General features: G+C 43.6%; 1 protein-coding gene across 1 annotated transcript in view; it reads left to right on the plus strand.

Annotated features, from left to right (window-relative positions):
- Positions 1 to 16,953, plus strand: part of LRIT1 (leucine rich repeat, Ig-like and transmembrane domains 1) — a 28,162-nt gene extending 11,209 nt beyond the window's left edge. Inside the window, exons 2-4 of the mRNA XM_063131652.1 lie at positions 299 to 765; positions 11,640 to 11,945; positions 15,953 to 16,953. Coding sequence (XP_062987722.1) covers positions 299 to 765; positions 11,640 to 11,945; positions 15,953 to 16,953 — 1,774 coding nt within the window. The remainder of the gene's footprint in view (positions 1 to 298; positions 766 to 11,639; positions 11,946 to 15,952) is intronic.
- The last annotated feature ends 9,742 nt before the right edge of the window (positions 16,954 to 26,695 follow it).

Raw genomic sequence — 26,695 nt, forward strand, 5'->3', positions numbered from 1 at the left:
ATCCACAGTTCAACAACAACCCACAGTTCAGTGACAACCCACACTCCACCCATACTCAACCCTTGAAAGTGGGTTATCATGCTGTCTGAACACAACATCAGTCAGACAAGAGCATATGTGATACCCAAGTAGGGATTCACTGAAGTCATTGACACTTCTTTAAATGTTATGAAATGAAGCAAAGTTCTATAGTAAAAATGGGGAAGGCACAGAAAAGGAAATGGAGAGGTATATAACAAATGATTTAAAGATTTCAAAGTTTTGAAGGGTAATTTCAACAGTCTTTTGGTTCCAACAGAGCTGTCCTCTGCAATGACCCAGAGATGACGCTCACACCTGTCAACTTCCCAGGGGATACATTTAAACTCCGAATAGAGAAGACGGCCATCCGAAGAGTTCCAGGGGAGTCTTTCCATTCCCTCCGCAACTTGGAATTCCTTTGGATGCCCTACAACTCTTTGGCAAGTCTCAGCCTGACTAACTTTAGGGGCCTCCGCCAGCTGCAAGAGCTGAGACTGGATGGAAACACTCTAACCGCCTTCCCGTGGGAAGCCCTCCTGAGCATGCCCCAGTTGAGGCTGTTGGATCTGCACAACAATGAACTTGCCTCCATACCGGCCGAAGCGGCTCAGTACATCCGGAACATCACGTACCTAGATTTCTCAAGCAATAAACTGGTGACGCTTCCTCAAGAACTTATTGCAGTGTGGTCTAACCTCCAGGCGGTCCCGTACTTCCCCAATGACAATTCTAAGATCATCTTAGGTAAGATGTCTTACTATGAAAGGGGGAGAAACAAAACTGTATGGGTTGGAGTCAGGTTTATGCTGGATCAACTGTGGTGGTGGAACTGGACTTCCCTGCCCCCGCCTCCCCATGGCAGCCCATCCACTCCACTGAAACTGTTACACAGAAGTTCAAAGGGCCCTGCTGGATGGGGTGAGCTGTATTGTGGAGGTGGGGGGGGAATCCCCAAAATTCAGGCAGGGGCACTTTCTGCGAGAAGAGCCCTTCTGACAATGGAAGGCTGTGCCTGGACCCAGCCCTACGTGATGTATGGCCATTAGACCATTGGGTTGGAACCAGACTAATGGACTGCAATTGGTCCCCACTGAAATCGATGGGACTGAAGTCATGATTAAGCTGTCCCATTTATTTCAGTGAGGCCTAAGTTCAACTAATGTAGGCTGCATTCCTTCATTTATTTATTTGTTTATTATTACCACTGTCCATATTTTAAAAAAGCATTTTATAAGAAAAGTAAATTACAAGAAATTTAGAAACATTAAAATACATCACGATATGCATTAAAATACAATTAAAACACTAGAAAAATAAAAAAAAATACAATTCTAAAACATTAACTGTTAAAACCAATTTAAAACCACTACAACACATTATTACCAACAAAATGACTGGGTAGCATACTCACTCAGAAAAGGCCTTGATAAAGAAGTGGGCCTTTTGCTGGTACCTAAAACATGTTATAGCTGGTGACTCACAGATACCAGGAGGGAGATCATAAATTGGGTGCCACACCGGAGAAGGCCCACTTCCTGGTTCTTGTGAGATGGGTGTCTGCAGGTCGTAGTACAACTAGGGTGACCATTTGAAAAGGAGGACAGGGCTCCTGTATGTTTAACAGTTGCATAGAAAAGGGAATTTCAGTAGGTGTCATTTGTATATACGGAGAACCTGGTGAAATTCCTTCTTCATCACAACAGTTAAAGCTGCAGGTGACCTTCCCTCTTTTAAATCTGCTCACTGTAGTATAGCTCCTGTAGCTTTAACTGCTTTGATGAAGAGGAAATTTCACCAAGTTCTCCGTATATACAAATGACACCTGCTGAAATTCCCTTTTCAATACAACTATTAAAGATACTGGAGCCCTGTCCTCCTTTTCATAGGGTCACCCTAGGTACAACCAGCAAGACCTCCTCCAATGATCTTAGTGCTCTTACTACCTGTAGCCCTGGTAGGCCAGATTGAGACCTGGGCCTGAGGTCATACACCTGTTCTAAAGTGTCTCCAAGGAGAAGATTTTGCAATTGCCCAAAACAGCTGGGGCAGTAGGATACAAATAACATCTTACCAAGGATGAATAAAATAGTACTATAATATCTTGAGATGATCCTTCTATGAACACAATCTAAAATCGTGTCAGCTTTCTATGACATGAGATTATACTGTGATCTCACATTCACTCCGATATAGGATCACATTTCTCAGAGGTGGCGCTACCTAACCAGGTCATCCTTCAACTTGAACATTTGGCTTCTCTTTACTCTATTGTTGCACAAAAAAAGGAAAGGAAACGCCCCATGTAGAAACACTCAAAAAGAACCACCTCTCACCAGGGCCCCATGACCTGAGCCAAGAAACGTTATCTCATCCCCATAGCAACTTCCCTCCTTGGTGGTCTCTAGGTAGCAGAGCACTAGGAGAGGTAGGACAGAATAAGCCTCTACTTAGGCGGATGTCTTCATTAAAGGATATAGAGCTGAAGACAGCATAAAACACCGAACATAGCAGCAGTTCCCTTATGAAGGTTTCTGCTAGAGTTGAGAGAGTGGGGGTGGACACAGCCAAGCCCTGATGGCAAACCCAAAGTCACCCCTCCCTTCATAAGCAGCCCAAACAATCCCTTTGGACAACAGTGAAGCCACCTGTGATCTGAGAGATGAAACACAGGATCTCCTTCAAGATGTCTGGACATGTTAGGGCAAGTTTGGAAAATACAAAGAATCTAAATCTGACAATGGGGCCATAGAGTGCAGCATTCTGTTTCTAACCAGGGTCAGCATCAGATGCCTCAGCAAAGCAGAGTCTGAAGGCAACTACCTGACTTTGTTGCTTGCTGCTGCCTGTGTGGTATGGACCTAAGAACATAAGAAGAGCCCTGCTGGATCAGAGTGAAGGTCTATCTAATCCAGCATTCTGATCCTACAGTGGCCAAACAGATGCCCATGGGAAGCTCAGAAGTAGGTCATGAGTGCAAGAGCGCCCTCCTGTGCCCATGTTTTAAATTATTTTATTTAACTGGGAGGCTGGCATGAAGCAAAGCCAAATGCTTCCTTCCAGCACCATCTTTACTTGGGTCCAAAAAAGTGGTTTTGTGTTTTGGACCCTGTCTCTGCCTTGTACTTGGGTTCTTGGGCAAGGGACTTTTTTTTTAGACTCATCATTTGTTTCCTGAGAAATGAATGTTTTGTGACCAGCCATTTTATGAATGGGCCCCTCCACCCACCCCACTATGGCAGCTATTTGGTGAGAGTGCCCATGACAGTCTCCTGAAATTCCAAATGAGCCCATTTACTCAAAAAGGTTGGGGATGCCTGAACTAAACCATTGACAATTTGCTGCCCATTCATGATTCTCAATGAGGCAGGCATCTTCTTTCTAGGCTTCAACCCATGTACCTGCTTCCCTCGAATTATCTCCTGTAGCATAAAGCTGTTGTTGTTGTTGTTAGCAGCGCTCCTAAGATCCTTTGCATACCAGGAAAAGGGTTTAAGGGGGGAAATGTAAAAAATCATTAAAAAATCAACGGATGACCCAATCTGTTTCAAATTTGGTATGCTTAAAGCTCTCCTTAATATCTATTACTGTGCCAATTTTGGTGTCTTTATCTTTAAAACTTATGCAGATGTAAGCATTTGTTTAATTTGTACTTTAAACATATCAAATCCTCCTCCTACACCCCTCCTGTGGCCGTTCGGAAAACAACAAATGATTCGCTCCTAAACAAGTAAAATATGTCAGGTCTTTTGGCTTTAAAGCACAATTAAAGCAGGAATGCAAGGGAGCACTTCACAGTCAAAGCAAATTATAAACTGGAAAACTTCTGAGTCCTTTGCATGTAATTCACAGTGATTGCTCAGTATAACCCTGGTGTGATGAAGCTCTCTGTCCAACTTTGTATCAACTGGGTTCTCCTAGTGTACTGTAAGACTTGACATTTGCACAGTGTTTTCAAGCACCCAAAGTGCTTCCTATGTATCATCTAGTTGTAAACCCTCCAACGACTCTGTTACAGAAATCAGTATTATTATTCCCAAATTACAGATGGGAGTTGGCGTGTGTGTGTGTGTGTGTGTGTGTGCTGGGGCTGAGAGAGAGAGTGGCTTGTCAGTGGAATTCAGGCTGGGGTGACATTCAAACTAGAGTCTTCCTGTTTCGTAGCTTGGTCTCTTGCCACTCTGCTATCATACAAAAATCTTTTATTTCAATCAAAGTCAGCAACAAGATAAAGCAGCAACCCAGGAATAAGAAAATGGGGCAGTCAAAGGGGCGGGGAAAGAAATTAGAATGTCAAGATATTAACTTTATTGATTTATACCAATCTAAAAATATTCATACTGTTTATTCAGATGATGTCAACAAATAGTTCAGTAGTGCAGACTTAAAAACACATTTTGATTGTCAGCAGCATGAGCTAGTTCAAGATTAGCGAATCCCTCCCCCGCTTCTCAACTTCAGCATCTTCAGAACAGGATTAGACATCATTTCTCCAACCGCAGTTTGTGTCTCTAATTTAAAACAGCACGCGGTTAAATTTCCATTCACAGTAAGGGAAATTAGGTTGTTCTGGCATGATGCGTTGAGATCGGAGCCTTGCTGGGCTGCTAATCATCACTCTTATTTCTATCGAATATTAATAGATCTGTGGCTTTTTATACCCTCTAATATATTTCTGTTTATAGAAATTCTCCCCACTAATTCCCTGATCTTCCCTCCTCCTTAAAAAAGAAAGAAAGATGAAGCTTTCCCCCCCTGAGTCTGCAAGGATTTTCATACAACCACGCATAAGGCAAAAACAGCAGTTGGCAGCAGACCCAGTTCTGGGAATCTGGGTTGCAAAAGAAGAAATGCAAATCTGTAGGGATTTGCAGCAGAGAAGTGGGAAGTGGGGAAGGAGATGCTTGACCCCCTTCTCCCACCAGCCACTTTTCCCCCCTGCAAACCCTTCCGCCAGTTTCTTTCCCTTTGGCAGAGAATAGGATTTCAGATGCATATATGCCATGTTATGGGGCAGCCCAGAGGGCCAGATTGGAAACCCAAGTCAGCTGGATTTGGCCCCCCAGGTCTGAGGTTCCCCACCCCTTGTATAACAAAAGACCACATCCTCTCCTGCCATCCTTGTGATGTAGAAGAACCGAAAATGCACTGCCTTTGTACATTACGTACAACTGACAACACCCCAAGCAGGAGGGACTTGAGAGTTATGGGAATTAGTCAAAGAGGAGGGAAGGTGGGTTTTTTTTTTTTTTAGCAAGTCCTCTGATCTGTCTAGACAAGATCCCAATCCATATCTTTCCTCTACCTCTCCTTTAAAAACTATAAACTCTCTGGGCTTATTTACACCAAGCAGGATATTCCACTATGAAAGCGGTATATAAAAGGCAGGAGCCACACTACTGCTTTATAGGGATGTGCTCCGCTTCTAATTGGACCGGCGAATTAGAAGCGGAGCGGGGTGCTTCGCCTCCCCTTAAAGTGGAGGCAAAGAGGATTGGGGGGCCGGCAGAGCGTTGCGAAGAGGATCGAGGTGAAGGTGGATCCTTCGCCTCGATCCAGAGCTCCACAAGAAAAGGAAGTGGGGTTTACCGGGCCCTGCCGCTGTCGCTGTCGCCCATGTGACGACAGCGGCAGGGCCCGGTAACCCCCCCTCCTCTCCCTTACCTGCGTCCGTCCGTGGTCCCTCGGCTTCTTCAATTGAGCCCGCGGCTCAACCAGGAAGTCTAGGCCGCACTTGGGGCCCAGACTTCCTGGTTGAGCCATGGGCTCAATTGAAGAAGCCGAGGGACCACGGACGGATGCAGGTAAGGCCCCCCTCCCCCTTGGTCCCTTACCGGGCTCTGCAGGTAAGGGAGAGGAAGGAGGGGGGGCTTACCTGGCACCACTCCCCACCACTGCGGAGCTCCGATTCGGAGCCGGAGCTCCGCAGCGAAGTGGAGCGGACTATGGGCAGAGCGGAGCGGAGCGGGCCTGATCCAAAATTTTCGGATCGGCCCGCGGGGCGGATCGGGTGGTCCGTGCACACCCCTCCTGCTTTATAGCAGTATTGAAGTGCACTGGCAACTGTTGGGGCCCATTGACACATACCATATATCGCTTTCATACTGCTTTCATAGTGCTATATCCTGCTTGGTGTAAAGGTGTCATGGACCCCAACAGTTGTCAGTGCACTTCAGTACCACTATAAAGCAGTAGTGTAGATCCTGCGGTGCAATTCAATACCGCAATAAAGCAGTAGTGTGGCTCCTGCCTTTTATATACTGCTTTCATAGTGGAATATCCTGCTTGGCGTAGATGAGCCCTCTCTCTCTCTGGCCTTTGCTAGACCAGTGGTTATCCCAGGCTGATACCTGGGATCGCCCCTATGCGTCCAGATGACGCACAGGGGATCCTGGGCTCAGGCAGCGATCAACCCTCCCTGGCCCTGGGATATAGGCCTACCCTTTGGCCCCACTTTTTACCGCAGTCTTGGGCTGAGCCTGAGACTGTGAGCGTGTGGCCTGTTTCCGTGGCTTTTCCTGGCTCCACATGATTACTTGCACAGAGCCAGGAGTGCTGCGCCCATCGGGGCTAGGGTGGGGGGAGTGGGGAAATCATTTTTTTTAAATCCTACCTTTACTCGCTTGTGCGCTCATGTGCAGCCAGCCCTTTAAAAGTAAAAAATAAATAAATGGCAGGCACGATGGCTCTCTTGTTGAGATCACCTCGCCTGACGTGTAAACAAGGGTGGGATCTCACATTATTCACAACGCGAGATCACCCCTCCTCCGTCCTGGAATATGCGGTAGGTCTAGCAAAGGCCTCTCTCTCCCTCCCTCCCTCCCTCCCTCCCTCCCTCCATGTGTGTCTCTCTGTGTGTGTCTGTATCTGTGTCTGTGTAAAAGTGGAGAGGGGGAAAAGGCTGGCGATATTGAAGCCATGAAGTCTGCATGGTCAGAATCTTAATATGAAAGGGGAGGAGGATTTGCAGACTTTCAAACTGGGCTCTACCCAGGTAATGCGAAAGTTTCAGGTTTCACCTGGAACTGTACCTAGGAGTGCTGGGAAAAAGAAAGAAGCAAACAATGGCTGCTCCCTGCCAACAAACAACCATTTGTGAAAATATAAAATCCAGCTGATACTCAGAATTGTGAAACACCCAGGTTCCTTGATCAGTTGAAAACAGAAGTAGAAAGAAACTAGGCAGTCTTAACAAAGCTGGAGATAATATTAGATGCAGTGCTAGGCAAAAGCAAGTCAATAGAAGCTAAATTGGGTACCTTTCCTTAGAAGTTGGAGGAGGGGAACCTTCAGAGAATGAAGTACCAGCTTCAGATGGTTTTAAAAACAAGCCAAACATTTATGAAGAACAGCGAGTGTCCTTGGTAACCATCCGCTCTCAGGATGCTTAAGCTTGTGTGCAGTGATCCCAGGACAAGTGAGGGCAACAGAATATATTGAAACCACACCATTCAATAAATAAGGATCAAGGTAGGCTGATTATTGATGAGGGGGAAACAGATATCCAATCAAAAGGCAATAAAAGGTGTTGCGAAGTGTCTGCACAGAGTGAATTCACAGAGATGGGTGCTTAGCATTCACCATTCCCAAGACTCAAGGAGGAAAGATGTAAATTTCAAAGCAGGCGTAAATTGAGAAATATTTCCTCTGCAGATACTGTCAGATGGGAGGAAGACATAATCTTGTCTAGTCATGCATAAGATTGGGACATAAGTGTGTTCCTGGCTTTACTGTAAGGAATGGAAACAATCCATGATCATTTTCTTTTGTATTAAGGGCAAGAGGGACTTCGTTACAGAGCACCTTGAGGACACCAATGTTTCTGGTTGGAAAAAGTGCTATGAAGCCTCTTTCAGCTCACTAGTTAGAGTGAAATGGACGTTTAATAAAAATGCAAGTGGCTGGAGGGCTATAGGTGAAAAGTAGCAATGTGTATGTGAGAATAAAGCATTCCTTACCTGCTGCTTATCTGCAAAAACCTTTCCCTTCTACCCCTTTGCAGCAACTTGGCAGCAAGGGTTGCGAGATGTGGGCCTGCTGCTAACCATCTAGATCAACCTCCCCCAACCTGGTGTCTTTTGGACTGCAACACCCATCATTCTTGACCAGCATTTGGCCATATTGGCTGGGAATGCTGGGAGTTGCAGTCCTACACCTCTGGAAGCCACCAAGGCCTAGATCTGCTCTGAGATTCACCCAGCTGGCTTCTTCAGGAGGCTGCCATAAAAATTCTCGAACTTCACCGATGAGGATGCATTCAGATTGTCGAAGTGACAAATTGACACATTCCTTTTGTTATCCCGATCAGAGCTCTTTTCCATCCTTGATTTTGTCAGTGTTTCCAAATATCTCATCATATTGCGGCATTTTCATAAAGACCGTTGCAGAGTAGGAGCTGAATAATTCAGCATTCTTTATATCCCCGTCACAGTCTTTCCTTCACAAGTGAGCAGCTGTTTCTTCCCTCGCCCTCATTTCTAATCTCTTTTACTAGTCTTTGCTTTCCCAAGAGACACCATAAGGTTTCTGTTTGCAGATCCTCTTAGGGCAGCTGTCCTCAACTGTGGCGATTCAGATGTTTTGGTCTACAACTTTCATCATCTCTAGCTATTGGCCATGCTGTCTTGGGGTGACGGGAGTTGCAATCCAAAACATCTGGAGGGCACCGGTTTGGGGAAGGCTATCTTAGAGAATGCTGGAACAAAAATATTCTGCACATAGGCAAATAAGCCCATGAGACCTTGCTGGAGCAGGTGAAAGAGCCTCTAGTGGAGAGTTGGCATGGTCAACTTTCATATACTGTATGCTTTTATCTGTACGCCGCCCTGAGATCTTAATGATATAGGGCGGGATATAATGTTTTAAATAAATAAATAGCAGTGGCACAGATTATTCTGAAAGCCATAAGGTAGGGTGACCATATGAAAAGGAGGACAGGGCTCCTGTATCTTTATTTTTATTTTTAAATATTTGTTAATAGTTTTTATTTGAAATTTTATTACACATACAATAATCATGTTACATCAACTTAATATACCACAATAATAAAATTTTAAAAAACTAGATAAAGTAATATAGAATTATCTTGTGCACCCCACCCCCCCGGGACCCTTATTCTCCTTTCCAAAATTGTAATGTATCCTGCACCGGTTTACTCCCTTTCCCTTTTTCCAGTACAAATTTAACAAATGGACTCCAAACCTCATCAAAGTCATTTGGTTTCAATAATCCTTTCTTAACTTTAATACTCTATGTAAGTTTGTCATTAATAGCTATATCCCAGACTTCTTTGTACCATTTTTCTATTTGATAATCCCTTTTTTCCTTCCAATTCCTGGCAATTATTAATCTAGCTGCAGTTAATAAATTGTTTATTAATTCTTTACTATTTTATGTACATTTATCCCCTTCATGTATTGATAACAGTGCTGTCCTTGGCCCTAACTTAACCTTCCATCCCATTATATCATTTATCTCTTCGAAAACCATTTGCCAAAACCTCTGAATAACTTCACAAGCCCACCACATATGGAAATAAGTGCCTTTTCCCTGACAACCTCTCCAACAATATACTGAATACTTTTTATCCATTTGGTGTAGTTTTACTGGTGTTAAATACCACCTCCATATCAATTTATAATAATTTTCCTTTATTCTTACCAACATAGTCTTTAATAAACGTTGGCTCCATATCTTTTCCTACTCATAACTACTCAACTGTTTTTCCATATCTTGATCCCATATCATTTTGTAATGCTCATGTTGCTCTTCCATTCCCAGCAAAATCTTATATAAAGCACTCATTATACCCTTACTATCTTTCCACCTCCCTCTTCCCTTTGAATGATTAACTTTTCAATCTCCCTACTTTCCTTGCACTTTAAATTCTCCTTTTTCCATTTTTTGTCCATTGTTCTAGTTGTATCACCTCCATCCAGGAATTTTCTCTCTCCCTTACTATCTCCTTTATTTTCTCTTTATTATTCATCTTTTCCATCCAGTCTTTTAATTTATTTACTTCTCTTTCCCTTAATTCTTTTTTCAACTCTTTAAGTTCTCAGGGAAATTCTGCACCTAGGGGGGGAAATCTTTGGCATTAATTTTCCCTTATATTTGGCCCAAATTTCTATAATATTCTTAGTAAAATATTCTCAATTTCCTCTATATCTTTTCCCCAAAAATTATTAAAATAAATATTCTCCAATTTATACTTCCTTTCTTGCATCTCCCACTCTAAATCTTCAGATCCTCTTATCCCCTCTATCAAATATCTTAATTGATTTGCAGTATAATACCATTTTATATTTGGGAGCCCTAAACCTCCAATCTTTTGAGGTTCATACCATATCTTTTTGATGACCCTTGCTTTTTTATCTCCATTGCAATAATTATTAATTACAGTTTGCCAATACTTCAATTCTATTTCCGACATTTTAATTGGTAACATCCTAAATAGGAAATTGATCTTTGGTAAAATTTTAATTTTAATAATCGCTACTCTACCAAACCATGATAATTTTAACCTCCCAAAATCCACTTCCTGGTCCTTGTGAGATGGGTGTCTGCAGGTCGTAGTACAACTAGGGTGATCATATGAAAAGAAGGACAGGGCTCCTGATCTTTAACAGTTGTATTGAAAAAGGAATTTCAGCAGGTGTCATTTGTACATATGGAGAACCTGGGGAAATTCCCTCTTCATCACAACAGTTAAAGCTGCAGGTGCCCTGCCCTCTTTTAAATCTGGTCACTCTAGTATAGCTCCTGCAGCCTTCTTTTAAATCTGGTCACTCTAGTATAGCTCCTGCAGCTTTAACTGTTGTGGTGAAGAGGGGATTTCACCAGGTTCTCCATATATACAAGTGACACCTGCTGAAATTCCCTTTTCAATACAACTGTTAAAGATACAGGACCCCTGTCCTCCTTTTCGTATGGTCACCCTACCTAAGGGCATGAGGATTTGTATCCAAGGCAGAGCATGTGTGTTGAAAACTTTGTGCCAGGCGAAGAGCTTTTTATTCTCCCAAGTTTTTTTTAAAAAACATTCTGGTTTTAAAAGTCACCGTAATGACTGCTGCTCAGTTTTACTTTAATTTTATTCTTTCGTTGTGGAAAACTTTTTCAAGTTTTGACATCACGTTTTTATGATCTGTGGTTTTAACATTTATTTTGTGAACTGCCCAGATAACTTCAGCTATTGAGCGGCACAGGAATGTTAAACCAAAATCTAAAATAAAAGAAATATATCTATTTTCAAAGTCAAAGCCAACTTTGGATACACTTCTAGGGCAGGTAGTTTTAGAGTCACAGAGAAAGAAACTGGCTGAAAATAGTGTTTTTACTATTCCCCACCCCACCCCCACCCCATTGCAAAATGTCCAAACTTCTCAGACATTTAAAAACAACTCCCTTCATACAATATTTAAGGACAGATAGGGCTATGTATTGTTGATAGGGATTCTGCAGAGAAAGAAATTCCACACTTTTGAATAGATGGTCAACTCAAATATTGATAGAGCAGGTTCACACAAAGAAACGCATTTGTGAATTTATGTGGATCTTCACTTGTTTGGGCCTATTGATGATATAATGTTTAATGATCTTCTGATTGCCTCTCTTCTCAGGTTTACAGGACAATCCTTGGGCATGTGACTGCAGCCTCTACGAAATGGTCCACTTCCTCAACTTCCAGTCCCCCAATGTAGCATTCATCGAACCAAGACTCAAATGCTTCACTCCTCGGAGTCTGGCTGGTGTTTTGTTCAGTCAGGTTGAACTGAGAAAGTGCCAGAGCCCTGTAGTCCACACATCAGTGGCCAAAGTGAAGACCATCTTGGGAAGCACAGTGCTATTGCGGTGCGGGACCACAGGGGTGCCTATTCCTGAACTCAGCTGGAGGAGGGCTGATGGAAATCCACTCAATGGGACAGGTAGGTTGAATCCTCCTTCTCTGTGGCATGTGTTGTGATTGAGCTTTTTGGAGAATGAAGCAACCATATATTCTTGGGGGGAAGAAGAAGAAGAAGAAGAAGAAGAAGAAGAAGAAGAAGAAGAAGAAGAAGAAGAGGAGGAGGAGAGCAGTCTTTTTTAGCTTAGCCTTCCCCAACCTCTAGATGCTGTGTAGATGTTTCAAACTTTAACTCCCATCAGCCTCAATCAGCATGGCCAATGGTCAGGAGTGCTGGGAGTTGTTGTCCAAGATATCTGGAGAATACCAGGTTGGGGAAGGCTGTTCTCAAATGTAATCTTATGCATGTCTACTCAGAAGTAAGTTTTACTGAGTTCAACAGGGCTTCCTCCCAAGGAAGTAATATATAACTCCCAAGGAAGTTATATCAGTAATATAGGATGTCACTCTAAGCCTGCTTCTCAGCTCAGGTTTTAAACATAGCTATAAGTTGCATGGGCCATTCAGGAATCTGTGAAGGTCTCTCACTCGTACAACAAAAGGAAGATAGACCCATGAAGATCCTCGTTATAGACTTGTGAAAGGGATACACAAGGACAACTAAGATCAAAATGTTGAACCACCATCCCTTTAAGAGAGGGCATATGGAATCCAGGAAAGCTGAATGGGCCAGATAGGCTACCTCCATTGCCAAGTATAGACCCCTGAGCCAGAGGTTGCCTTCTGGTGGCGTAAGGATTTGGTGCTTTTTAGGGGGACATTTTTTTTTCCTTTCTTTCTTTTTTTATTTTTTTACATAATTAAACATACACCATTACAATAAAGAAACAACAGCAACAACAACATACTACATACATGTTGAGTAAATGTTGAATAGATATATATTGATTAGATATTAACTATAACATAACATATCATAACATAATCATAATCATTCTTAACATATAAGTGCACCCACCACCCCGGGATCTATTCCTGCTTCCAAAATCTCATACTGTCTTCTGCTGGTGGTTTCCCACTTCCCTTAGAAAACACAAATATTAGGAATTGTTTCCAAATTCCTTCAAACTCATTTATTTTAGTTATACCTTTCCTCCACTTAATATTACAAGTCAATTTATCATTAATAGCTATATCCCATACTTCTTTGTACCATTCTTCAATAGAATATTCCCTTTGAATCTTCCAGTTCCTAGCTACCATCAATCGTGCTGCAGTCAGCAAACTCGATATTAATTCTATAATTTCTTTTCCACATTTTAAATCTTCATATAGTGACAGTAATGCAATTTTTGGTGTTTGTTCTATTTTCATTCCCACTATTTCTTCAATTTCCAAAAACACCATCTTCCATAATCTTTGTACATATTTGCATTCCCACCACATATGTAAATACGTTCCTTTTCCCCCACATCCTCTCCAACAGTTTGCTGAATGCTGATTATTTATCTTATTCAATCTAATCGGGGTTAGGTACCACCTCCACAAAATTTTAAAATAATTGTCTTTTATTCTCACTGACATACTTCTCAACACTCTTTGTTTCCAAAGTCCCTCCCAGCTCTGTCATCCTATTTGTACCTTCAAGTCTGTCTCCTTAGGGGGACATGGTAATGGTTTATAAAATTATGATATGGAGAGAGTGGAAGCCTGGTTCAAATTCCCCACTGTGGCTTCTTGGGTCATTTGAACCAGTGAGGGTGGCTTGTTGGGATATTTAACAACCTACAACTCTATAACAGGCAATGGGTTCTGGCTGGTTTGTTAACCAGCACAACAAACTACTCTCATCGGGTTCGGACAACACAAGATGCTGTCCCCAGAGAGGGTAATTATGTAAATTGGGCCAGTACACAAGCTACATGTAGCAAGGTGGTTAACAAGCTATTATGGCTTGTTATCCATCTTCATGTCATGTCAACTGGCTCAGTGTGAATGGACTTATAGACACTTGCTTAGCAATTACTTTAAAAAGGATTCTACAAGTATGTGGAGAATAGGTCTTTCAATGGGTGTTAGCAAAGGTAACTAAATGGAGTCTTAATGAACAGACGCAGTATACCTTTGATTACCAGATGCTGGGGAGAAACACCTAGAGATGGTTGTGAGAATGCTGAACTATATGGACCTTGGTCTGATCTAGCTGGGCAGTTCATATTTTCTTAAGCAGAGTGACATTCCCTTTAAATCAGGGATGTCAACTTTTGGCCCTCCACATGTTTTGACCTACAACTCCCATCATCCCTCACAATTGGCTATGCTGGCCAGAGCTCATGTAAGTTGTAGACCAAAACATCTGGAGGACTATAAGTTGCCCATGTCTGCTTTAAATATTATCTGCAGTAGCATGGTCAAGTTACTGCTGTGGTTGTTCCCATGCTTCGTTGGGTGACACCTTCTGTGCATGTGTTCAGGGTGGAGTAGATGGAAGTTGGTCCTGTAGTGGAATTGCTCTGTTTGGCTTAGCAATTTCCCGGCTGGAGAAGGGGGGTCTGACTCAGCCAGCCCAGACACACGCCCCTTCACTGCTGCTTGTTAACCCTTTACAGTCTAGGTTCTCAAGGAAACCACACCACACTCCAGAATAGGCTTTTATTCTTTACACACAAACTTTCATAAGGGTTCACACATAAAGGTTAACACTTAGGCGGTTTTGGGGAAGAATACGGACAAAGGAATAACACACATAAACAGCAGGGACTAACACTTCACCCTTCCCTTTCACATGCTCAAGCCAAACAGAATTCGCAGTCGCTCCCCGCCTAACCACCCCCATCAGCCGTTACTCTGGCAAGGTTCCTTGCCCCAAATTGTACCCAAACCTAATTTAAAACAAAACAAACACCTAATTTCTACGACTCAGCCTTTGCTGCTCACCCCAACTTGGCTTTATGCCACTTGAGCTAAACTCTTTCCCTCAGCGGCCACGTGGAGCCTCCACCATTCAGCCGGTCTGGCCTGGATGCCCCGACTCACCACACACACGCTGGACTCCTAACACCCACAGGAAAGAGGCCGGACCCCTGGGTGCCTAAGCCTTTTATCCCTTTCTGGAACCCCTTTGTCACCAGACCCACCTTGACCAATAGAAACCCCATAGCAACCCACACCTCTCTCGAAGGGAGGGGGTAATGCTCCCAGACATTGCACAGCTGCAACCTGATACTCACCCCGGCACCAGCTCAGGGAGGCGTTATCAGATGCCAGGCGCTTCTCGCCCAGTGCGGCCTTGGCATTTCACTTACTACTTCCTTTTCAGACACAAAGAAACCAAACCCTTCTCCCTCTCCCTGAGATGAAACAAAAGATGTTCTCTTAAAGGAACCATGGGCTCAGCCCATGACAGGTCCAATCCAGAAAGGCACTTCTTCTGTTCTTATCGTGTGTGTTTTTAATATATGATATCTTCTATTTTGATTTGATATCCTCTAAAGTTTACAGAAAAATAACCATTATTATCCTAATCAAATCAATACAGTCAAAAATCCTCTTTGTTTGTAAGGCAACTCTGTTTTACTGAGCGTAATACAGCTGTATGGAGAAAGGCCTACAGGTGAAAAACTTCTCAACAGCTAATGTGAAAAGCAGGTATATTTATACATAGTAGCATCTTAACCAATGAGCAGTTAGCAAAGTTCTAAAGCAAAACAAAGACAGATCAAAGAAAAGTTCTGCATTATACCTCATTAACGGATGGCCCATAACACTTCTGGCAATGCCCGATTGACCTGGATGGCCAGTCCTCCTTATTAAGCCAGGTTATGTGTCTTCTACTTGATAATTAGAAATTCCAATTAAGCATTTCCTTGTTGATATAACAGTTTTAGCATTATAGCACATTCAGGCACATCCATTATTCCAATTCCATCATGCAGTTCACTTGCAAGAGCCAAACTACATACAGAGGCCTACATGCAGAGCAGGTATATCAAGGCTTCTTACCTTGTTTTCTCAATACCCCAAAGAAAAGAAATTCCAAGCAGTTCCTTTTGCTGATTGTTGTATTCTGTGTTTCTCCTTTCTTTCCAGTGCATCAAGAAATTTCCAGTGATGGAATGAGTTGGTCTATTTTAGGCTTGCCTGTCGTCTCTTACCTTGATTCTGGAGAATATATATGCAAAGCAAAAAACTTTCTCGGAGCAACGGAAGCATTCATCTCCCTGATCATCACTGATTCGGAAAGCACAAATGATCCCACTGTCAATTCGAAAGGAACGTGGAATGGAAAAGTGAGTGGGATGGAAGCGGCAGCTTACAATGACAATTTGGTTGCAAGGTATGTCATCACAACATCAACGTCTCCTACTTTGGGTGCCAGATCAATTCGTGCCAACACGGAAGGGAATCTGGCACTTCGAGATCAGGCACTCAATATGATCAACAATCCAAAAAATCTCTTAGCAAGTCCACCCACTGCCCAGAAAGAGCCTGAACGCCTCGTAAGATCTGTTAGAGTAATAGGAGACACTGATCATAGTGTCTCGTTAGCATGGAAGGCTCCCCAGGCCAAGAATACGACGGTGTTCAGCATCCTTTATGCCATCTTTGGAGAAAGGGACATGCGTAGAATCAACGTGGAGCCAGGTAAGACCAAGATCACCATCAATGGTTTGATACCGAAGACGAAATATATTGTATGTGTCTGTGTCAAAGGACTGATTCCCAGGAAGGAGCAATGCATCATCTTTTCCACAGATGAAGTTGCCAGTGCTGGGGGAACCCAAAAGTTGATCAACGTGGTGGTCATTAGTGTGGCCTGTGTCATTGCAGTCCCCCTGACCTTAGTGGTCTGTTGTGGGGCCCTGAAAAGGCGCTGCAAGAAATGTTTCACACGGAAACCCAAGGAAATCCAGGACTCTTACGTCACCTTTGAAAGCCTCTCTCCAGGGGCCAAAGCAAAAGGAATGGAAGGGGAATACTTGACTAGACACACACCTGATGAATCTAACAGGTTGCTCTCTGCACGGTCCAGTGTGGATTCTGAAGCAATCCCAAAGGCAGAAGGACAGCCGAATGAATACTTTTGCTGATACCAGTCTGTTAGTAACACCTGCTTAACAAACGTACTTATGTTTCTTGATTTGGCAATTCTCACATTGCCTGATATTGAAGACTCTCATGTCACAAGTCTTGTCTCCTAATATATTTGGCAAAAGAACTATGTGCAGCTTTCCTGCTATATCTCCACCTCCACCCTCAATTCAAGGATGAAAAGACTATGTACAGCTTTAATGGGACTCCCCCCGCCGCCCAGTTCACAATACAAGGATATATCCATTAATCTACAATGGAAAGACTTCATTTTCTACAGTTTCATCTAATGAGGGGATTCCCAATACATGGGGCTGTGAGGGTGTGGGGGAAGGAAAGGTCATTAATTGTAGGTCATTAGGACCCAGCAGATGATGGTTGGATTCGAGTTTCTCCAGACCAAGAAAGACATAGTTGTGAAACTGAAGGCTGTAGTGGACAGAGGCTGGGTAAGATATATATGGATGAGCATAGAAGAGACTTAAGTCTTTGTGAGGTTGATTGTGACTGGAGACTTCTCCTACGCTAGCACACAGTGGTGGATCTTTAAAGAATGTGAGATATAGTGGTCAATCCTTACAAGTTATCATATCCCTCCTGCTGGATCCTAATTACTATGCGGTTCCCTAGAAAGGATTTGATATCAGGAGGAGGAAAGGAAACCTGTTTGGTCATGGGTGCGTATTGTCTTGCACATATCCCTAGGTCTCTTGTTCCTTTCAACAAAATGAAGTCTGTTCTGTGAATACATGTACATCTATGTAATGATGTTGAATGCATATTCTAGTGTCTCATTGTCTATTCTCCATTCTGGAGTCCATTAAATAATTTAAAATGAGGTGTGCTAAACTCCATTCTGAGTGACCCACCAAGAAATGGCTTCGGATAAATAATAAAAGTCACATTAAATTGTTGTCGGGATTCACAAAGTCATCTGCTATACCTGACCTCAACAAAGGAGAGACTTTGAAGACTGAAAATGCCTTACCTCCTGCAAAAATGATCAAAAAATAAAATAAAAAATAAATATCTTGTGGCATCTTAACCCCCACCCCCAAACAACTAACACATTCATTCTGTTCTTGATCTGTGCTCTCAGAGGAAGAGAGACAAGCAGCTACATCTGGTGCTGATCTATATAGACCCAGCCCATTTAACTGGTGCACCTATAATTGAAAAAGCTATTCAGCATGTTCTCCAGCAGCAGCTGTCTTTGTCTAGCAAAGCAAGATCAGTCGCTGCTGGAGCAAACCGATCAGCAACTTTTTTAAAAAAGATAGCAGCATCTGTTGTATAGGATTGGTTGATACTGGCCTGATGCTGTTCCTTAATATCTTCACTGCCTCCCTCCCCTAGAAAAACAGTACAGTATGTCCATCAGTCCTAGAAGCCTCTTCCACTGTTATCACTGAACAACTCTTGTCATAAAAATCGAAACTGATAGTCAAGCTTAGGGTGGCCATATGAAAAAGAGGACAGGGCTCCTGTATCTTTAACAGTTGTATTGAAAAGGGAATTTCAGCAGGTGTCATTTGTATATATGGGGAACCTGGTGAAATTCCCTCTTCATCACAACAGTTAAAACTGCCCGTGTCCTGCCCTCTTATAAGTCTGGTCACTCTAGTATAGCTCCTGCAACTTTAACTGTTGTGATGAAGAGGTAATTTCATTCAGATACAGGAGCCCCGTCCTCCTTTTCATATGGTCACCCTAGTCAAGCCAAACCAGTGATGTTGGCTTACTTAGGATGGGGATGAGATGGGTGAATGGTGATTCCGGCTTTTGGATCTTAAACAAGGTTAGCCTAATAATGAGGTAGTCTAAAAGCTCTGGCTCCAGTGTGGCAAATTTTTACTGACAGTGTCCAAAATGGGTGACACCTTGGGCCCTTAAATATGCTGCTGGTTGAAACCTCTCCAAGATGGCTGCAGGTAAATGTGCTGTCATGTGTTTTCCAAGGCCATTGCTAGACGAGGAGTTAGCCTGGTGTGAGGCCCGGTCTCCCTCCTGTGCATCCAGATGACGCACAGGGGATCCCGGGGTCAGGCTGGGCTAAGTCTTCCCTTGATGTACATTGATGTACATCAATGTACATTGATGGTGCTATATAAATAAATAAATAAATAAATAAATAAATAATATTGAACCGGGATAAGCGGATCTGTTTATGGCCCAGCTTTTCCGCAGCCCCGGCCTGAGGCCGGGGCTGTGGAAGGTTTGGCAGGGTCCGTGGCTTTTCCCGGCTGCTCGCTTGCGAGTAGCCAGAAGAAGCCACGGACTGGGAACAGCATTCCATAGGAGCACTGTGCCCATCGGGCCAGGGGGGAGTCATGGGGGGGGGAGATGGGGGCCGGGGGAAAGAACGGACCCAGCAGGAGAGATAGGGGGAAGAAGAACGGGGACAGGCATGGAGGACGGGGACAGGGGAAGAAGAACGGGGATGGGGGATGGGAATGGAGGCCAGGGCTGGGGAAGAAGAACGGGGACGGGGGACAGCCATGGCGGATGGGGGGGGAAAGAAGAACGGGGATGGGGGACAGGCATGGCGGACTGGGGGAAGAAGAATGGGGACGGGGGACAGCCATGGCGGACGGGGGGAAGAAGAACGGGGACGGGGGACAGCCATGGTGGATGGGGATGGGCATGGCAGATGGGGGGAGGATGGGTGAGCGAGCGGGCAGGGGGGCATCAGACATCGTGGGGGGGAATCAGGGGGAGCGGGGAACCTTTTATTTTTTTAAAAAAAATACTTACCTTTTTCGTGGGTGCGCTCCTGTGCACATGGCCCTTTAAGAGAGAGAAAACTGGAGCACGCGACAGGGCTTTCCCTTGCCCCGTCGCGTGTTTACATCTAGCTAGGGCAACAGCACACGCTAGCTGCAGTGCAGCCTCGCCCCGACTCCCGACCAGATTATCTGGTAGGTCTAGCAAGGCCCTTGTTGTTGCTCCCTGGTGAAATATCTCCGACAAGCTTAGTACAATTCTATACCTAGGATTTTAATATTATGTGGCTCTTTCATGGTATGTGGGGCAAAGCTGGAGTGGCACATTGTTCTGGAGCAAGTCTCATGCAGAGAAATTGTTGGGAGTAGTTTGAATTAAAGCCACTTCAGTTTGAACAAGACCAACGTGTGTAAATTGCTCACTCTACAGCGGGTGTGTGCATGTAGAAGAGAGAGATTTCTTTGGTAGTCTCCTGGAGAGAGATTGTATATACAGAGGAACCTGTCACGGTTTAGTCAATATTTTGACTTTCCGCCAAATGTTGTGAAAAGCAGCTTTAGGAAAGAGAAAAGGCGAATAAAGGGACTGAAAGCAAACTGGTGATAAATTGAAAGCCCACTGTCTTTAAAGAAGAGACGTTGCTGCACTATGGAGTTCCATATGCAATTTCAGTCTCTGATTGCAGTTGGAAGCAAATTGCATGCAAATACATTGACACTTTTCTGAGTGTCAGGCTGAGCAGCTCAAAATGCTACAGCTGCTTCATACATTCCAATTTGAATGGGGTACAGATTGCAAAAGTCCCATGAGGTGTGCGTGCTCAAGCTGTAAATGTTGGAAGAACATATACATCTTTTTTGCGCTTGGATATGCTATAGGATCAAGCATCAGATTCAGCTGAAGCCCAAACTAAATTGGGCCCCTTTGGACAGTTTCTAGTGCTTCCTGAGTTGGAGCAGACTTTCCTCCAAAGCAGCCAGAACCAAGGCTTCATTATAGGGCTGTGCACAGCCCACCCCTGTTTGACTCAGAGGCTAATTCAGAGCTTCCAAATTGGCCCCAATTCAGCCCAGGGTGCCTTGGCACTGTCCACTTCAGATCTGGTTCTGAAACTGAAGCAGGCCAGGTGTTTGGGCATCTGAGAAATTTGGGCACAAGGCCAACTGGGACTCCATTGGACTCCCCTCTTCTCCTGCCTGCCCCCTCCTCTCCCCTCCCACCAGGACTTATCTGAAGCCTTTACTTGTACCGGCAAGCCACCCATCCACCATGAGGGCAGCTGTGGCTTGCTGAAGATCTACTGTAGTAAAACTACGGCAGCCGTAAATGGCCATTTCTGGCTGCCATAGTTTACCACAGTAGATCCATGGCAGGTCAGAGGAGCTCTCTTTGAGGACAGGCAGCTTGCTGGTGCATGCAGAGGCTTCAGGTAAGTTCTGCGGGCAGGTGGGAGGGGAGGGGGGCAGTGGTGGGCCATTGGGCCAAATTAGCTCAATGCACTTCATCTGCTTCGGGCTGAAGCGGGACAAATCAGCCCGCTTCAACTCGGATTTGGGGTTCAGGACCAAGACAAATCACACCCCTACTTGATTACTGATTTGGGCTTGGAGGTGCAGACATTCTGTTTCCTCTCCAAACAACATCTTTTGGTTTTGTCTCTCTAAACACTGATTGTGAGCAGGGGAAGGGGGAGTCTGGTTAGGTTAGACCATCTCCTAATCCTATGGTACATTTTACCAGGACTTCCAAACACTGGGGGAGGGATTGAGATCTAAGAAATATTCTGATTCTCTTCCATTTCTCTCAGTTGTTTGTTCTATCTGTAGCAAAACAGTAAGAAGCAAGAAATTCTGTGTTGGTTTGGTGCGGTTGATTGGTTTCATCGATTCTTTTCTTTGACTCAATCCTTCTCACTATCTTTTTCCGGCAGAGAAAAAAAATCATTCCCTAAGATACACTACTCTGATCTTTTCTGATGTTGTACTTTCTCAGTCATTCTGTGTTGTTGTTGTTGTTGGTGGTGTGTGTGTGTGTGTAGAATTGGGGCTATTTAAGCAGAAGGAGAGAGAAGCTGCATGACTTCTGCAGTTGTTCTAAATCATTTTCATAGATGTTTTTGTTTGTTTGAAATATTTCTATCCTGCCGTACTTACTAAGAGGCTCAACATAGTTTAAAGTCAATTATAACACAAAGTGAATTAAAAACATCAACACTGCTGGACAGTAAGGAAGCGCTGGAAATGCAAGTATTTTGTGTTGCATCGTAGTGAAGGTGTTTTGGAAAAATAAATACTCTTTATTATAAAATATATACGTTGAACAATACACCCTTGAAAGATGGCAAACACAAAGACATCAGTGGTTAGAACAAATGCAGATACAGACATATCATTGATGAGTAACTAATACAAAGAGAGTAAGGGCAGCATTGAATGGGATCACTGCACTTTCACAATTGACATAGTCCTAGTCCATAGGTCATAGGTCCATAGTCATAGTCCATAGTCAACGCTAATAGAAAATGCGGGGAAACCCATCGTGGCAGCTTATGCTATGGGCATAGAGATTGTTTACACTAGTTAAAGCCACAGGAGCCCTGCCCTCTTGACCAGGTACAAAAGAGGGCAGGGTTCCTGCAGCTTGAACTGTTGTGATGAAGAGGGAATTTCACCAAGTTCTGCATGCATACAAATGACACCTGCTGAAATTCCCTTTGCTATCCAAAGATATAGGAGCCCTGTCCTTCTTTTCATAGGGTCACCCTAGCCCCATTGAACTCAGGAGGATTCACTTCCAACTCAATTTGCACAGGTCAGGCTGCATAATCTACACTGAAAAATGTAGCAGCATGAAGCCTTTGAGCCCATGTCTACACTTATCTTTGCTAGAAGAAGAAGAAATTAGAAGCGTGAATATTATGATGATGAAAAGTTCCACGGGGGAGCATTTTAAAAAATGCAATTGGCCTGGAACAAATAAATAAAAGCATTTTTCTGTTGCAGAAAGATAATAATGTTGGAGCAAGGCGGGCCTCTCTGGCAAGGGATTCCAGAAATGGAGTATCACCACTGAGAAGGCTCTGTCTCTGTCCTTAGCTGTGATGGTGGGGAGATTTGAATGAGAGCATTCAAAGATGAACTCAATGCGCAGGTAGCTTTATTTGGGAGCAGGTGTTTCTTCAGGTACCTGCATCCTAATCTACGTAGGGCTTTAAATGTAAAGACCAGCCCTTTGAATTGTCTCAGAAAGAGACCATAAGCCACCAAACCTCTTTGAACGCTGGTAAGAATTGTTGCCATGAAACAATCCTGGAACTGCTCTATACTCAGGAAAAATACTGCAGCCTTACTGTGGCTTTCATCCTTGCAGCCTTCCCACTATCACAACATGCTTCTTTACACATGACCATGTGACTTTGAACTGAAACTTCCCTTCCTTGAAGGAGTGTTTAATGAGACACCACCATCTAGTGGTGGAGAGACCCTGTGATATCAGATACTGTAATACTACATTGAGCTTCTTCAGATAAGTGTTTTATCGCACGTTCGTGACTGGCCATTCATGGAACTTCATGGGTCATTTTAACAACACAGTGATCCCTGCTCTATTTCCCGTTCTTAGCACTGTAAAGTAATCCACAGAAAAGCCTTTTTAAAAAAAGACAAAAAAGACTGTATTTTCTGCCATGTGCAGGAAAGTTGCACTATAAAATGTCCACTAGAAGCTGCTATTTCCATTGAACTGTATGGGCCATGTGGTCTCTGCTCTCTTTACCCATGTAATGTCAACTTGTTCCCAATGCAGAAGAAAGCAAGAAGCAAGAGTAATGGTAAGAAAATGGATTTCTCCCATCTGAAAGTGCTCTGTATTTCAATTTTTGTTTTTGTTTTTAGAAAATGAGATTTCCCTGAGATTAGCAAGGGAGATGTCCTGGATGTTGATGACATCATAAAATGGACCCACAAATTTCCATGACTGGCTAATCACAAATGTGCAATAAATTGTTCATTTAGAGTAGGTCCTGGACCACAATTATACCAAATTGAATCTGATGTGAAGTGAAATGTTATTGCTGATCCATTTTATTGTTTAGTACATTTAGTACATTAGGCCCTTTACCAAAACAGAACTTCACAGTGGGCCTGAATGCGGAAACCTCCTTTTCCTCTGATGATGGTGACACATGGTGAACAATCAAAAAGTGCTCTCCATTTTCCTAGGGGGTTTCCCCTTTGTTTTCTTGCATTTGTTTTCTTGCATTCACAGTTACATTGCTCCCCTCTTTTTTAAACTTATTTTTCCATTAAACAGATAAACAAAGCTTTCAACAATAGAGGGCAATAGAGCTTGTTATACTGCATAAACATCCAGCTTCAGTTTTGTAGTGCCAAAGTTACATTAGGTAGAAAGTGTTGTTGTTGTTGTTGTTGTTGTTGTTGTTATTATTTGTATCCTGCCTTTTGCCCAATGCTGGGCCTCAAGGAGGCCTTACAAAGTTTAAAACATACATGGGGGGAGGGAAACAAAACCATAAACGTTTAAGATACACAACAAAATTATAAGATATTAACATAGATGGAGGGCCAGATTATTCTCCAAAGGCCTGCTGGAACAAAAAAGTTTTAGCCTGCTTCCGAAAGCCCATCAAGGAGGGAGCCAGCCTAGCTTCCCCGGGAAGAGAGTTCCAGAGCACCGGAGCAGCCACCGAGAAGGCCCTCTCCCATGTTCCCACCAAGCGCGCCTGTGAAGATGGCAGGACTGAAAGAAGAGCTTCTCCAGAAGATCTTAAAGCACGGGCAGGCTCATAAGGGAGAATACGTTCTTTCAAATAACCTGGACTTGAGCCATATAGCCATATAGTGTTGTACAAGGTATATATATATTCAAGTCTTGAGACATGACATCTCTCCAAAATTATCTCTGTGTGACTGGAGGTCTGAAATCAGTTTCTTCTTTGTTCACAAAAGTCAGCGATGGAAACCATCACTTTATTAAACTATCTTGCTTTGTCAGCCCTTAATCCATCTACTGTGATGGGTGAGCTGTCCAGCTATTGCTACTTGCCAAATTCTGGCATGTCCCCTGTGGACTGCATCGCCTCTGTCTCCATACATGCTGCTGGCAATAATAGGGAGACTCTGGCCTTAGCTAGACCCAAGGTTTATCCCGGAATCATCCCGGGGTCATCCCTGTTCATGTAAATGACACACAGGGGATTCCGGGAGCAGGCAGGGACGACCCCGGGATAAACCTTAGGTCTAGCTAAGGCCTAACTCTTTATGGGTGACAGGGATCATTACATCATCACAAATAGTGAGCAGTGCTAATAAAGGGTTTGGTGAAATTTGTTGTGTCGTGTCTGAATTTCTTTTAAAGCTCTTTAACCCAAATCCTTGCGCATGAACGCATTCCCACCAGATCTGCTAGGCAACGTTTACTAACACTGCTTCTTAACTGTACTGACTGTGGTGGCATCCTGCATGATTTTATTGAGGTCATCATGTCTCATGGGGTGACATTATGGGTTCCCAGAAACAAAAATCACATGGGATGCCACAGCCAATTTTGTTCCATGTGGCAGTGTGGGCAAAAGATGCTGAGGGCTCTGAGGGCAAAGAAAGGAAGTGGCACTTGGAAGCGGTAGCAGCCAAGATAATAAAAAGATGCTAGTCAGGACTCAAGCAATGGGTTCATTCGAATGGTTTGCTTCTGCCTATAGAATGGACACCACTGGTGGATTAAATTTCCCCTCCCTCCTTCACGCCCCCATGCCCCACAAATCTGTTCTGATGGATTGGGGGACCCATCGGAGCAGATATGGGGTGGGCACAGGGCTGCAAAGGGGAGGAAGGGAAGGAAAACTCCCCTTGTGTGAGTAGAAGTCCACTCACTTAATTTTGGATTTAGCTCAATGTGAATTTTGTTGAGCTGAGGATCTTCTTCTTCTTCTTCTTTTTTATGGTGGCAGTGGTGGTGGCATTGTCTGTGTTGAATGTGCTGCGTTTGAATCAAATATCCAAAATTAGAGAACATCTGGTCCAGCCATATTTAGAATATAATTGTGTGATGGCTTGAATATAATTCAGTTTTGGCATATACTTTACATCCCTCCCATGGCTTTTAGCTGCTCTGATTTAAATGTAATTGGACACATGACCACCAGAGGGCAGATATAAGCTTAATATCTGCTGCCTTGTATGCACCAAGGCCACAGCTAGACCTAAGGTTTATCCTGGGACCATCCAGGGTTCGCCCCTGCCTTAGCACTAGATCCCCTATGTGTCACCTAGATGAACAGGTTTGACCCCTAGACGATCCAGGGATAAACCTTAGGTCTAGCTATAGCTCTAGAAAACAGGCATGTACTTGCACAATGCCATGCTCTCAGGATTCCATAAGATGCTTAGCAGAATTCTTGTAGCAACATCATCAAGAGTGTGTCTGCTTACTGTTCCTAGTGATGCCAAAGCTTAGCGAGAGGACTGGTGCAAGCATATATGCCAGTTTACAACATACATTAGATATGGGTTAATATCAGAAGTAAGCAACCTGGTACCCTCCAGATGGCTTGAACTACATCTCCCATCAGCCCCAGACACTTATGGAGTTGTAGTGTAAAACATTGAGAGGGCACTGGGTTCCCTGCCAGTATCTATATTATCATTTGTATCATAAGAGACAGCAGTATTACACACATACCTTGGTGCAGTGTGGTTGATGGCACCTCTATGGTTGTTCCCATGTAAAATCTTCCAGCTGTATGGATACCTCTGAGCTTTTGGTTAGCAAGCACACAAAACAAGGCACCTACCAAGGCAAACTCACCATTAGCAGGAGAAAAGCAACAGCCACTGGCAATTGTGAAGATGCTCACCAGTCATGACTCCATTTGCATACAGCTTTGCACCAAGCAACAGGCAGCAGCATCACAATGGCAGAGCTGACCTCACTCAATATGGTGAAGGATACCATAGCATCCCTCCTTTGCTGGCTCCCTTAGCTCTGTTCCCATTACCA

Source organism: Elgaria multicarinata, chromosome 8 (assembly GCF_023053635.1).
Source record: "Elgaria multicarinata webbii isolate HBS135686 ecotype San Diego chromosome 8, rElgMul1.1.pri, whole genome shotgun sequence".
NCBI lineage: Eukaryota > Metazoa > Chordata > Lepidosauria > Squamata > Anguidae > Elgaria > Elgaria multicarinata.